The 13,121-nt window shown below is 44.8% G+C and overlaps 2 protein-coding genes across 2 annotated transcripts in view; one reads left to right on the top strand and one right to left on the bottom strand.

Moving 5' to 3' along the window:
- DNTT (DNA nucleotidylexotransferase) overlaps window positions 1–9,827 on the top strand; it is a 25,018-nt gene extending 15,191 nt beyond the window's left edge. The window contains 4 exon segments of the mRNA XM_006756617.2: window positions 2,140–2,342; window positions 4,018–4,263; window positions 6,692–6,775; window positions 8,646–9,827. Of these exon segments, the coding sequence (XP_006756680.1) occupies window positions 2,140–2,342; window positions 4,018–4,263; window positions 6,692–6,775; window positions 8,646–8,732 (620 nt within the window). The 3' untranslated portion in view covers window positions 8,733–9,827.
- A 138-nt stretch (window positions 9,828–9,965) lies between these two features.
- Window positions 9,966–13,121, bottom strand: part of OPALIN (oligodendrocytic myelin paranodal and inner loop protein) — a 12,393-nt gene continuing 9,237 nt past the window's right edge. The window contains exons 5-6 of the mRNA XM_006756616.2: window positions 12,980–13,036; window positions 9,966–11,368 (exon numbers count right to left, since the gene is read on the bottom strand). Coding sequence (XP_006756679.1) covers window positions 11,192–11,368; window positions 12,980–13,036 — 234 coding nt within the window. The 3' untranslated portion in view covers window positions 9,966–11,191. The remainder of the gene's footprint in view (window positions 11,369–12,979; window positions 13,037–13,121) is intronic.

Genomic DNA, 13,121 nt, shown 5'->3' with positions numbered 1-13,121 from the left:
AAATAAATAAAAGTAAGAGGATCTTCTACAAGATGAGACTAGAAATAAAAGAAAATAGCTATCTTATGTTTAAGTGTTGAAAAGAAACAAGCAAAGGAAAAGTAAACAAATCAGAGCTTGTTCACATCAACATAGCTATACAAAACTCCTGCTCATCCCTCATCAAGTTCCTAACCTCAGAGAGATTGCTGATATACTTTATAAGATGCCATATAGGAAATAAGAGTCTAGGGCAGTGGTTCTCAACCTTCTGGCCCTTTAAATACAGTTACTCATGTTGTGACCCAACCATAACATCCTTTGCAGTCATTGTTTACTGCTGGCACAGAGCCCCTCCCAGGGGTGGGCAAACTTTTTGACTTGAGGGCGAAAATGGGTTCTTAAACTGGACCGGAGGGCCGGAACAAAAGCATGGATGGAGTGTTTGTGTGAACTAATATAAATTCAAATTAAACATCATTACATAAAAGGGTACGGTCTTTTTTTGTTGTTGTTTTATTCATTTCAAACAGGCCAGATCCGGCCCGCGGGCCGTAGTTTGCCCATGGCTAGTCTAGGGGAAGACAAGACCCAGTATTTAATTCTGGGCTCTGGGTTCAATTCTGGTCAAGGGCACGTGCCCAGGTTTCCAGCTCTATCCCCAGTAGAGGGTGTGCAGGAGGCAGCTGATCAATTATTCTCTCTCATCATTGATATTTCTATCTCTCTCTCCCTCCCCCTTCCTCTCTGAAATCAATAAAAATATATATATTTGGCCTTGAACAATCACTGTCTGAAATATAACATTGCTCAGTGTATTGTTTCTTGTAATAAGTTAACCTCCCCAACCATACCAAAGAGCAAAGCAAGAAAGCCAATAAAGTTGCTTTCCCAGGTGTCAACAAATTATTATAGTCTCTCTGAGCTCATTCCTGATATCTGCACATGTCCTCAAAGAAATTTTTGTCAATCATGACTTTCGGTGTGTGTGCATCCTGAATGCACACGGGAATTTTATGGCTACCAAGTGAGTTGCAGTTTGAATATCAGCCATGATGAAATATTTTGTATAAAAAGTCTAATGGAACATTGCTTTTTATTTTTTCACATTAATAAATTATGTATTTAATTTTGTTAAGTTGATTTTTATTGCGGTAAGAGCACTTAACATGAGATCTACCCTCTTAGTAATTTTTCTGCCTTGGTATCCTAACTTACTTATCCATTTCCATTGTGTGCTAATTAGCTTGACTGTGGTAATTATCAAAACATCACATTGGAAACCTTAAATATATACACAGATTTTTATTTGTCAATTATACTTCAATAAAACTGGGGGGGTGGGGGGTGAGAATTCCTGAAACAGACTTTGCAATCGGGAATTGGGCTGCCCCTGGAGGTATCAGAGCCTCCCACTGTTAGAGAGACGTAAGCAGAGTTGGAAGGTGTCCCGCTTGGACCGAGATGAGAGAACAGAGCCTTGTATTGAAGGATAATTCATTGTCCCTCGGGGTCTGTGAGTCAACCCTCCCCCCGACCCCCCACCTCTGCTCACCTCTCCGCCAAGGCTTCATCTCACATCTTGGAGGTAAGGCTTCCCTCTCCTTTACTCCTCCGCCTCACAGCCCCCTTATGGGTCTGTGGGAGTAGTCAAGTCATTACAACATCTCTTCATCCGAACAATCCCGTCTGAGCGTTCATTTCTTCATGGTGGTCAGACAAAGAAGCAACAAGCCAACCACCAAAGACGTTTTGCACGTTAGATGCACACCTACCCTCTTCCTACTCTTGACTTTAACTTTATTTCATCCATCACCTTCCAGCCCTGAGCTTCCTACCCCAAACCTTTATGCATTGTCTTCCTTAATAATAGGGCGTGGCTTACTGATCAGGAGAGCGGGCTCTTCAATAGGAAGTCGGATTTGAACCGCTTGGTCTCTACAGGGATATGCAAAACTGTTTCTTTCTTAGGAAATTGTGAGCCTCTCAGTTAGAAAGCAAAGAGCCATTGTTACCATGAAAAATTCACAACCGAGAGGACAAATAACACGCCTGTAGCCACGTTAGCTGTATGTGGAGCAGAACCCCTTCCCTTGGAGGGCTGGTCATTTCACACGAGACGTGTCACTCTCTCCACTGACCTGTCCAATGGCCTCTCAGGATTCCTCTATTATGAAGACCTGGTCAGCTGTGTGACCCAGGCCGAAGCGGAGGCTGTGGGCGTGCTGGTTAAAGAGGCCGTCTGGGCATTTCTCCCCGATGCCTTCGTCACCGTGACAGGAGGGTTCCGGAGGTAAATACGAGGGCTTCCCCGGCTCTAACGCCGTCAGTGGCTCCCTGGGCTTCTGAACCTGGCACGAAAGGTCTCTGGTGCTGTGGCCCCAGCCTCTCTCTGCAGCCTGGTTTCCCGCACCTTGTGTTCCACCCCAGCAACCCCAACTGGCTTGTCATTCTCTGCACACACAGGGCTGTTTCTTGCCTCTGGGACTTTGCTCAGCTGGGTCTTCTGCTTGTCCTGGCTTCCCTCAAGTCACCTGGCTGGTGTCTTCTCATCCTTTAAGATTCAATTCAAATGCCACCCCTTCCAGAAAGCCTTCCCTGAATCCCTCCTCCCTATGCTTAGCTAGGCACCCCTTCTCAGTATAAACTGGAGAGCTGCCAAGTAGTTTGTTTGTATTCGTGCTTTTCCCACTAAGATTTTAGAACTTAGTGCTTGGCGAGAACCAGTGCATGGTGCCTGACACAAAGTAGGCATTCAAAAATATTGGTTGAGCCAATGAATGAATGAATGAATGAATGAATGAGTGAATGAACTCTCCACAGAGGTGTGTGCAGGAAAAAGCCTCCATTTTCAGAAGGAGATTCCTTCCCCCTCACACCCTCCCCTGACTCTCTCTTTGGCTATCTTACATGGAGCTGTTGGCCATCCTGGCAAGCTGAGCCCTTAATCTATGTCATAATCCTAAGAGCCCCATTTTATATTATGCAAATATAGTTCTTAGTTTACTGTTACCATGCTTGTCTGTATGTGTGGGGTGGGGGGTGCAGGGGGGTGCACTGCACGTGTGAGTGTGCAGAAGAAATAATCTTCCTTGTCATTTTTTACCCACACATACATGATCATATACATGTATGATTTTTAAAATTTTTTGTGTCATAAATTTATCTTGCAAGGTGTGGGGTGGTGTAACCAAGGATATTTTGTTTAAACAAAGGTCAGGAGCATTTTGTGTTGCAAACCTTAAGCATAAGGCATAAAAACAAAGACCATTAAAGACTGAGAGCTAAAAATCACAGCCTGTGTTTTCTTTGTTCATGGTCGGTTTGTTCTTAAAGGGGAAGGCGAGTTGCTGAGCACTGGCCTGCGATCAGAAATGGGGGGTAGATTCTCTGGCAGCTCTGCTGTGAAGCGGCCTTGGCTGGGCCTCTCCAACCGCCAAATTCCTCCGCTGCAGAGGGAGGATAATACCTCCCGCCCTGGCCTCCTCTCTGGGCGTGGCCGGGTGGGCTTACAGCGCCAGGACAAAACACACCCACGTTCTGCAGGAATCCGAAAGGCGTCCATTAAGAACATCCATTAACAGCCTGGTGTAGTCCAGCTGGTGTGGTTGAGTTGGCCCCTTGAACCAAGAGATCACTGGTTCCTGGTCAGGCTGCAGGCTCCACCCCCAGTAGCGGGCATGCCTGTTTCTATTCTCTCTCCCTAAAAAAATCAATAGAAACTTTTTTTTTTTAAGAACCTGGTGCCACCCAGCCAGCATGGCTCCGTGGTTGAGCATCCACCTATGAACCAGGTGGTTTGATTCCCAGTCAGGGCACATGCCCAGTAGGGGTGTGGAGGAGGCAGCTATTGGATGTTCCTTTCACACTGATGTTTCTCTCTCTCTCTCCCTCCCTCTCCTCTTCTCTCTGAAAACAATACAAAAATGAAAATTAAAAAATAATAATAAATAAAAATTTTAAAAGAGCCTGGTGTAAAACCGGGGACCCTGTCCATCGGGGACTCTTCCTGATTTGTGTCTTTCCATTTGTTTGCAGGGATTACTTTTATACTATGACCTTGTAGAATCAACATTTGAAAAGTTCAAGTTGCCTAGCAGGAAGGTGGATGCTTTAGATCACTTCCAAAAGTGCTTCCTGATTTTAAAATTGCACCATCAGAGAGTAGACGGTGGCAAGTCCAGCCAGCAGGAAGGAAAAACCTGGAAGGCCATCCGTGTGGACCTGGTCATGTGCCCCTACGAGCGCCGGGCCTTCGCTCTGCTGGGCTGGACCGGCTCCCGGGTAAGCACTGCCTGGGTCCTCGGGACCCTGGCCGAGAGCAGGGACAGTGGCCGTGGGGGCGGGGTGACAGGAGGGGGCAGTGCCCAGGAAGCTCTACACCCAGCATTCCACCTGCACATGGTCAAGCGAGACAGATGGATTTGGAAGTTATTCTCAAAGTGTGGTCTCTCAACCGGCAGCATCACCCTTACCTGGGAAGGAGTGAGACATGAAAATTCTCCGCCCCACCCAGACCTACTGAATCCGAAACTCTGGGGATGGAGCCCAGCAATTCGTAGTTGAAAAAGCTCCCCAGGTGCCGAAACCGGTTTGGCTCAGTGGATAGAGCGTCGGCCTGCGGACTAAAAGGTCCCAGGTTCGATTCCGGTCAAGGGCATGTACCTGGGTTGCAGGCACATCCCCAGTAGGAGATGTGCAGGAGGCAGCTGATCGATGTCTCTCTCTCATCGATGTTTCTAACTCTCTATCTCTCTCCCTTCCTCTCTCTAAAAAATCAATAAAATATATTTAAAAAAAAAAAAAGCTCCCCAGGTGATTCCAATGCAGGTGACGTGTGAGAGCCACTGAGGCAGAGGCAGCAGCATGGTGGCTCAGAGCACAGGCTTGGCCGCCCCACACCTGGTCACACGTCTCTGCACTGCCCCCTAGCAGCTGGGTGATGTAGGACAGGCTCCCGATGTCCTGTAAGTCTTAGTTTTCCCATCAGGAAAGTGAGGGCGATGACCTCAGTCAGCTACCTCCCTGGCTCACAGGATTCAGTGAGACGAAGCTGGCAAAGCCCTCGGCACACCCCCGGCACCTGGTCAGGCGGGCCAGGCGGCAGCTCCCCGCTCCAGGCATTTTATAATCACAGAGATGGAGCCCCTGGTTGGAGTCTCATTAGCACGTGCTCCACACTCTGAACTAAGTCCTCCTCCCCCGCCCCCCACTGTTTCACCCGTGTCCCAAAGCAGCTGGCTGTGCCTCAGAGAAATGAGTCCTTGGAGGTTTTTATATGGGAGATGAATGACATGACACAAATGAGTTGCCCTCAACCTTGAGTTAAATGTCAGGTGTCTGTGCTTTGGGGCTGGAATTATCCCAAAGACCCAGAACACACCTGGCACATAATAGATGATTAACAAATATTTGTTGAGTAAACATTCATACTCTCCAAATGAAAGCCATCATCATAATCCCTAACAGTGTGTGGGAAAATGCTCCTGACATTTTAGCACAGGAGTCCAGGAACCTCTCACCACGCAGAGCTGGGGAGCCCAGGGCAGCCTCTCAGTGACCCCATTATCTCCTCATCTCCAGACTTCCCCTCAGCGTGAGCAGCCACTATTCTAAGCGTGGTAGACCGCAGGAGAGAGACCCAGGGCTGGGAGGAGGCTCTGTGCTGACCAGCAGCTACAGCACCCAGAATCTGCTTCACCCCACTTTCCCCACAATCCTGGCCTCCCTCTGTTGCATTATAAAGGCCTCCTGCTTGGAAAATCTGTCTTCTCACACACCCAAGTGGTGGGCTAGCAGAGCAGTTCCCAGCTCCACCCTGCTTTCCTGTAATAAAAAAGCATGCCTCGCCACTAGAGGGCGCAATTATCCCTACTTTCACCCGATTCCCACAGGAAAGGACAGTATTTCTAGATTTACGCTTCTCAGAAAAATCAATTTCAATGACAATTTCATTGATTGTCCTCCTATTCCAAGTCGTTCCTGTCTGCTAGTTTAGGCTTCAGGTTTTTTTCCCCTGTGACTTCAGAGTCCACCCTGATCATAGGAGATGCTGCTCTGGGGCAGGTGGCTCAGACCATCTGCTTTACAGAATCTCATATGAGAGGATGTTAGAACCAGAGGGGACCTTCCGCATGCACTTCTTCCACCATCCTGTTTGAGCAGACAAGATTCAGAGAGGCTGGGTGACTTGTCAAGAGATGTACAGCCAGATAGGGACAAAATCCAGGCTGGAACCTGGGTCTCCTGATTCCTCCTTCCCTTTTGGAAATCTAATATTCCAAATTAAAAAAAAACAAAAACAAAAGTCCCCCCAAATTACTTAGCCAGCATTTACTCTGAACCAGATATTATTCTGTACACAATCCTCACAATATCCATTTGTTCATTCAGCAAACATTTGCCATACATCAACGTGCCAGGCATATTTGACGAGGAATACTGTATAGTTAAGAACAAAAGAAATTGAGTTCCTGTTTCCACAGAGCTTACATTCTAGTGTGAACACATGAGCACAGAGTTCTGTCATAGCAGAGCTTTGATCTGGGGGAGAAAATCGTTTTGAGAATGTTTAGCAGAGTTTAATTCCACTTCGTGGAACGTTTAGTGTTGAGATAGATATTTCATTTTAGGGATGTAAATGCCTCTAAATGCATAATACTGAAGACAGTCTAGACTTGATAGTAACTTATTTTATTTACCTCTTGTCTAGCAATTTGAGAGAGACCTCCGGCGCTATGCCACACACGAGCGGAAGATGATGCTGGATAACCATGCTCTGTACGACAAGACCAAGGTAGAGCTGTTCCCTGAGATGGGCGACTTTGACCCTCCTCCCAAGGGCTGGCTCCCTGAGCACTTTTCCTGAACTGATTTTAGTGTCCAGTTCCCATTTCCTTTGCCCAGAGTGTTCTGCTCCCACAGACCATAGCTGAGGGCAGCTGGGAAGATCCTAATGGGAGCACAGCCTCCCACCTGGCCCAGAATGCACCTCAGGGGCACTGGGCTCAAAGGTGACGAGCTCATGGGGCCCACAGAACCAGTCCAGCAGTGAATATTCATTGAGTTTAGTATATCCTTGGTGTTTGTGATGAGTAACTCCAAAGAAAACCAAAGATCACAAATACCACTCAAGCACTCCTCAAATGCAGTAGGCAGTAGCATTGTGAGTGACCCCTTAGGTCATTAATGAGAGTCGACTGCAAGAAGGGAAGCGTCAGAGCTGCCCTGAGAGGTTGCCGAGTGGTCAGTTAGGCTCACTCAGCAGCCATGTTACTCATTTGGCATGCCAGCCTGGCAATGTCATAATTCAAACTCACGCAGCGGCAAAATGATAAATTACTATATCAGTTATAAAGAGCTAAAAAAATGTTCAACTGTTAGTCCACAAGTGCTGAGGTCTACTGTTCGTACAGTGGTCAAGGACATTAAACTAAGCTCTGAGAGGAAAGGAGACATAAAATAACTGAAAGTAATCGTGTTTGCCCTCTAGTTTATAGTTTATATAAGGTGTATTTAGTTAGACCTTTCTTCGTTACAAGTGTCAGGAACCCAACCTAAAACGGCATGGACACCAAAGAGGAATTTGGCTTAAATACTGCAGCATCCAGGTAATATTGACTTCAGGTATGGCTGCATCCAGGCGCTCACACAGGTTTCCCTCCGTGCTGGTTTCATTCTTAGGCAGGGTTTTCCCATGAGTCCCATCCTTCCAGCTTAGCCACCCCAACAGAGAAGAGCCTCTTACCTAGTAGTTCCAGCAAGAGCCTGAGCTGATGCTCATCGGCCAGGCCTGGGCCCTGTGCCCATCCTGAATCCGTTACGGTGGCTCTGATTGGCCAGACTTGGATTGTGTGTCCCTTTTTGGAGGTGAGATCAGCCCCCCCTGATCCTCATGGACTGAGAGTGGGGGGTGGGGCGTTCCCAAAGAAAAATCTAGGTGCTCTTGTCAGAAGAGAGGCCCATGGATACTGGATGAATGTTGAGCGTGTGCGTGGAGGCAGATTCACATAACCCTATTTAGGAACACTTGCAAATTGACATATAATAAATAGTTCAACATAATCGAGTGTTTCCTATGTACCCAACACTATGGGATGGAGGAGAAGTGGTGTTTGGTCTTAAAGAAGACAAGAGTGGAAGCCTGGTGGGGTAAGGGCAGGTGTGGAGGGCCAGGAGGAGAACACAACACATAGGAGTACCCAATTCTTGTCACTCCTCGTTACCTATAGCAACAGTACTGAGTTCCAGCTGCACATTAGAATTACCCGGAGGTTTTTAATAGATTGATTGCAAGAACTCTTCTGACATTCTGATTTCATTAGACTGAGCTCAAGTTTCAATATATTTTTTTAAAACTTCTTCAGGTGGTTTTAATGAACAACTGTGGTTAAGATCCACAGGAAAAAATACTAAGTGCCTTTAACTGAATATATGAGGCTGTCATAATTTTACCTTAATTTGTTAAGTGCTATGTTTTGTCCTGGGAAAATATAAAAATTATAGAATTCAGTTAAGATGACTTTTAATGCTCAGAAGCAGGGAATTCTGTTTTTGGCAATAATTCATTTTGTCAAGATAGTTTTACAAGTAACACTTGCTTTGTGTTAGCACTGTGATGCTGAACAAAAATATCTGAATGCCCATATTTCTTGTTATGCTTTCAGAGGATATTTCTCGAAGCAGAAAGTGAAGAAGACATTTTTGCACACCTGGGACTGGAGTACATTGATCCATGGGAAAGAAATGCCTAGAAAATTTTGTTGACTTTTTTTAAAAAAAAGCTTCAGGTTAAATAAATATGCTTCATATTATAGTTAACGATGCCTTAGGATAAGTTGGGGGGTTTTTAAGTCTCACTGAAATGCAGATTGTTTCCAGCAGTAACTAGTTTTGGAAACATGACAAGGCATCACCTGGTAACGGGCTATGCTCTAATAGGCCATTTGTACGACCGTTGCTTAGAATTCACAATGCATTTTGCCATAGAAACAGTGTTGTCGTTGGTGGCTCCTTTCCAGGCTCCTCATCAAAGCCCACTTCCCCACAGTGTAGCCGAAATACTGTCTATTTCCAATAAAAATAGGAGGACACAAGATGATTGAATCTTCTTCCTTTTTTTCACTCAACTATTAGAAAATACTGTAAAACAAAAACAAAAAAATGAAAGAATAAAGAGTTTAAGGCTGATCACCAGGGGAGAAACAGGTTTCATTCGGCCAGACATTCCGAGGCCGGAATCATGGAGCGAGGAGGCCTGGAAGGCAATGTCAGAGAGAATGGCTGATCGGCACAACAGTAAGAGGGCTGCCCCCCGGAGGGGAAGATGGGCATTACAGACTGTGGGGCAGGAGGCCAGGGAGCCTTCTCAGAGGAGGAGGGATCCTAGTAGGCTTGAAGTAATGGGAGGATTTGGAGCCACACCGTTTTGTGCTCTATAACGGAATTTCATCAATTAGGGTGGTGACTAGTTTGTGGAATTCAGACGTCCTCAGTGCCTTTGGCTTTGGGGCAGCGCGCCCTCTGGTGGTGAACTGAAGACCCTTTGAAGGCAAGCACAACATGATCATGGGCTGCACCCTGTGGAGGACTGATCATCTCCATCACCAGCTGGCAGAGAGAGTGCCAGCACCAGGAGCACCCCTGGGATAGTCTTAATTCCAACCCCAGGGCCAATGTCGTATACTTTAATATAGGTGGAGAAAAACCACAGATGTGTCACAGGTCCATAAGAAGGACTGTTTCATTTATTCCACAACTAGAGGCCCGGTGCATGAATTCATGCATGGGTGGGGTCTGGCTGGACTGCCCTGATCGGGGCCAATCAGGCTGGGTCAGCCGACAGGAGGGACGCCACTGCCCCAATCGGGATGGGGGGGCCAATCGGGGGCAGGGCTGGCCAAGGGGAGGGGCCGCGGGTGGTTGGCCAGCTGGCCTCACCCCCAGGTCGAACTCCCAGTCAGTCCAGCTCCCGCCCGAGGGGACAATTTGCATATTAGCCTTTTATTATATAGGATAAGTTTTTGTGCATTGTAGCAGAAAAAAAATGATAGAAACATTGAACCTTGCTAGTTTAGTAGAAACAATTTGAACGAAAGATTCTAAGCAATGGATTGTAAGTAGAATTAAAATAAATGGTCCAACATATGTCAGACCTCATATTATAGACAAAATGGCCAAAGTGACTGCACCTGGGGGATATAGAGTACAACTGAATTTCACAAGGGGCTTTGCAAAGCATAGATGGCATGTGGCAGTGACTGAGTTTGTAGAATCCGTCCTTTGTTATTTGAAGAAGAGAGGAGACAGGATTCCCGGAAGCCTCCTCACAGAAGCGATGGTGAAGGCCTGGCCCGAGCCAGCTGACACTGCACAGCCTTCCCTCACACACAGCCACATTGCTACTCAGGCCACCCCTTCGGCCCAGTGTTCATGTACTGAACCCTCTGGATCTCTCTTCTTGTCCATGAGCTTTTCCCCATGATAGTCCAAGGACTTGGGCTTTTCTCTCTACTCCCACAAAATGGATATAGCCTCATTTCTAATAATCATTTAAAACACTATTTACCGTACACACACACATGTGCACACAGCCCATTGCAATTTGTCTTCCTTAAATATGTCTGATCACAGACACAGTGGGAGTAATGAATGGTCCAACCATGTGCTGCCCCTGTAGTCAAGGCATGTGTGGCTCCATCTGATTTCTACCCTGAGATATTCAGAAACAGGATCTGCTTTCCTTCATTACTCCCTCTGAGCTTCATTTTTATATCAGGCTGGCCTTGACGAACCCTCCCATAGAAGCCAGGTATAATGATTTTCTGAGAAATGGGATTTTAAAAAAAGGTGAGGAGGCAAGACACTCAGAAATCAAGCCCTTTTTCTAAAATCACACACACACACACACACACACACACACACACACACACACACACAGACACACACAATTCCCACTGAGGTCAGGAACGGGACCCAAGGGCTCCTTCTGGATGCACAGTGATCTCACTTGGTGGTTCGCTGCTTCTTAAACCACAAGATCTGAGAGCTGGAATGAACCTTGTCAGATCTGTCCTCAAAGAAACAAGCCAATCCAAAAGTTTTCCAGATCCATCAATGAAATTTGGATTGGTTACGAAGCAGCTTAGCATCTCTCCTCACTCCACGCTCAGGTCCCCGGGTTTCCAGCTCCAGTTCTGCTCTTTGAGCTACATCATTCCAGGCTCAGTCTGGGCACAAGCCACCACAATCCCCTCCTTCTCTCCATCTCCACAGTAGGGCGATAAGTGTCAGGCATGATCTCCTCACTTCCTGATACAGTATTCACATATATGTGAGCTTCTTCTGCTCCCATCATATTCTTCTCACGTGTGGGTGGTCTCCTAGGATTCTTGAGAAAACAAACAGGTTTTTAAAAATACAGCAGAGACTTCTGCTACCGGCCAAGTTGGAGTAACAACAACCAGACTTATCCTCCTACCTACAAGAACCAAAATTCAGACAAACCATCTAAAACAATAGTTTTCAAGACACTGGACATCAGCAAGGATGGACAGTGATCCTTAAAAGACAGAAAACAAATAATTGCCTGAGGTTGCTGCCTTGGGAGGGTTTTCGGGCCATTCAGCATTCTCTTGCTTAATGTTAGCATGGTGTCTGTTGTTCTATTCTTTATTTTAATCTATTAGTGTCTTTATATTTAAAGTGAGTTTTAGTAGGCAATATATAGTTGTATCTTGCTTTTATACCCAATCTTAATATCTCTGCCTTTTAATTGAGATATTTATATCAATTATATTTAATGGGATATTGACACAGTTGGGTTTAAATCTACATTTTTGCTATTTGTTTTCTATTTCATGTGTCCATTGTTACTAACCTTTTTTCTGCCTTCTCCCATTTAGATTTTAGAAGTGCCTTATTAAGTTCCATGAAAAAAAAATCTGTTGGGATTTACATTGGAGTTACATTTATTATGTAGACCAATTTTAGGTTGTTTGACATCTTTATGCTGTTGAGCTTCCCTATCCATGAGCATGGTATATAATTCCCATTATTTAGGTCTTATATAATATCTTTTACTAAAACTTTCTATTTCTCCTTAAAGGGGTTATATTCCTCAGCATTCTATGTATATTTTATTGCCACTACAAAAGGGTATTTAAACTTTTTTTATTTTTTATATTGTTATTGATTTTTAGAAATGCAAATTACTTTTGTATACTGATTTTGTATCCAGTAAACTTGTTAGAATTGCTTGATAATTCTAACAATTTATCTGTAGGTAATCATATCATCTGAAAATAATGAAAGTTTTGTTTCTTCTCTTTGAGTCTTATATGCCCTACTTCCTTTTCATATTCTATTGCATTGACTAGGACCATACAATATTGAATAGAAGTGGTAATAATGGGCATCCTTGGTTTGTTTCTGACCTTGAAAAGGAAGAATTCATTAACAATTTACCCTTAGGTATAATGTTTGATGTAATTTTTTAAAAAGATATCTCCATTCCATTTAAGAACATCCCTATTCTATTTTTAGTTTGCTAAAGTTTCCACACCACAAATGGCTGTTAAAATGTTGTAACTGGAGAGCATTATTTAAGACACTGGGGAATAGGGGAGACTAGGGGACTGTCTAGGGCGGGGGGGAAAAATGGACACATATGTAATACCCTTTGTAATAAAAAATAAAATTTAAAAAAAAATGTTGTAGTTTCTTTTCCTATTGAGGTGGTCACATGATTTTTCTCTTTTAATTTCTCAGTAAAATACATTATATTACCTTGATTTTCTAATATTAATTCAACCTTGAATTCCTATCCAGCCAATAGAATTACGGAGAAGCTCCCCTGTGTTTGAGTTTCACTTGGTTGTCTCTTTTCCACACATGCTCATAACTGTACTTCTCCTGTGATGCAAAAGGCTTTAAAACCCTTGCTTCACCAGATTTGTTTACTGTGTGATGATATACAGTGATTACAACCAAGAGTTCTTACCTCAGCTATCTTGGGATTGTCATCAATTTCTGAAATTTCATATGGCCTCTCACTTTCCTAAGTTGGAAAGAAAGGAAGGAAGGAAGGAAGGAAGGAAGGAAGGAAGGAAGGAAGGAAGGGAGGGAGGAAGGAAGAGGGAAGG

This window comes from Myotis davidii, unplaced genomic scaffold, assembly GCF_000327345.1.
Source record: "Myotis davidii unplaced genomic scaffold, ASM32734v1 scaffold332, whole genome shotgun sequence".
In the NCBI taxonomy this organism is placed as follows: domain Eukaryota; kingdom Metazoa; phylum Chordata; class Mammalia; order Chiroptera; family Vespertilionidae; genus Myotis; species Myotis davidii.
The sequence above is the reverse complement of the archived record's forward strand: the minus strand, read 5'-3'. Positions and strand labels throughout refer to the sequence as shown.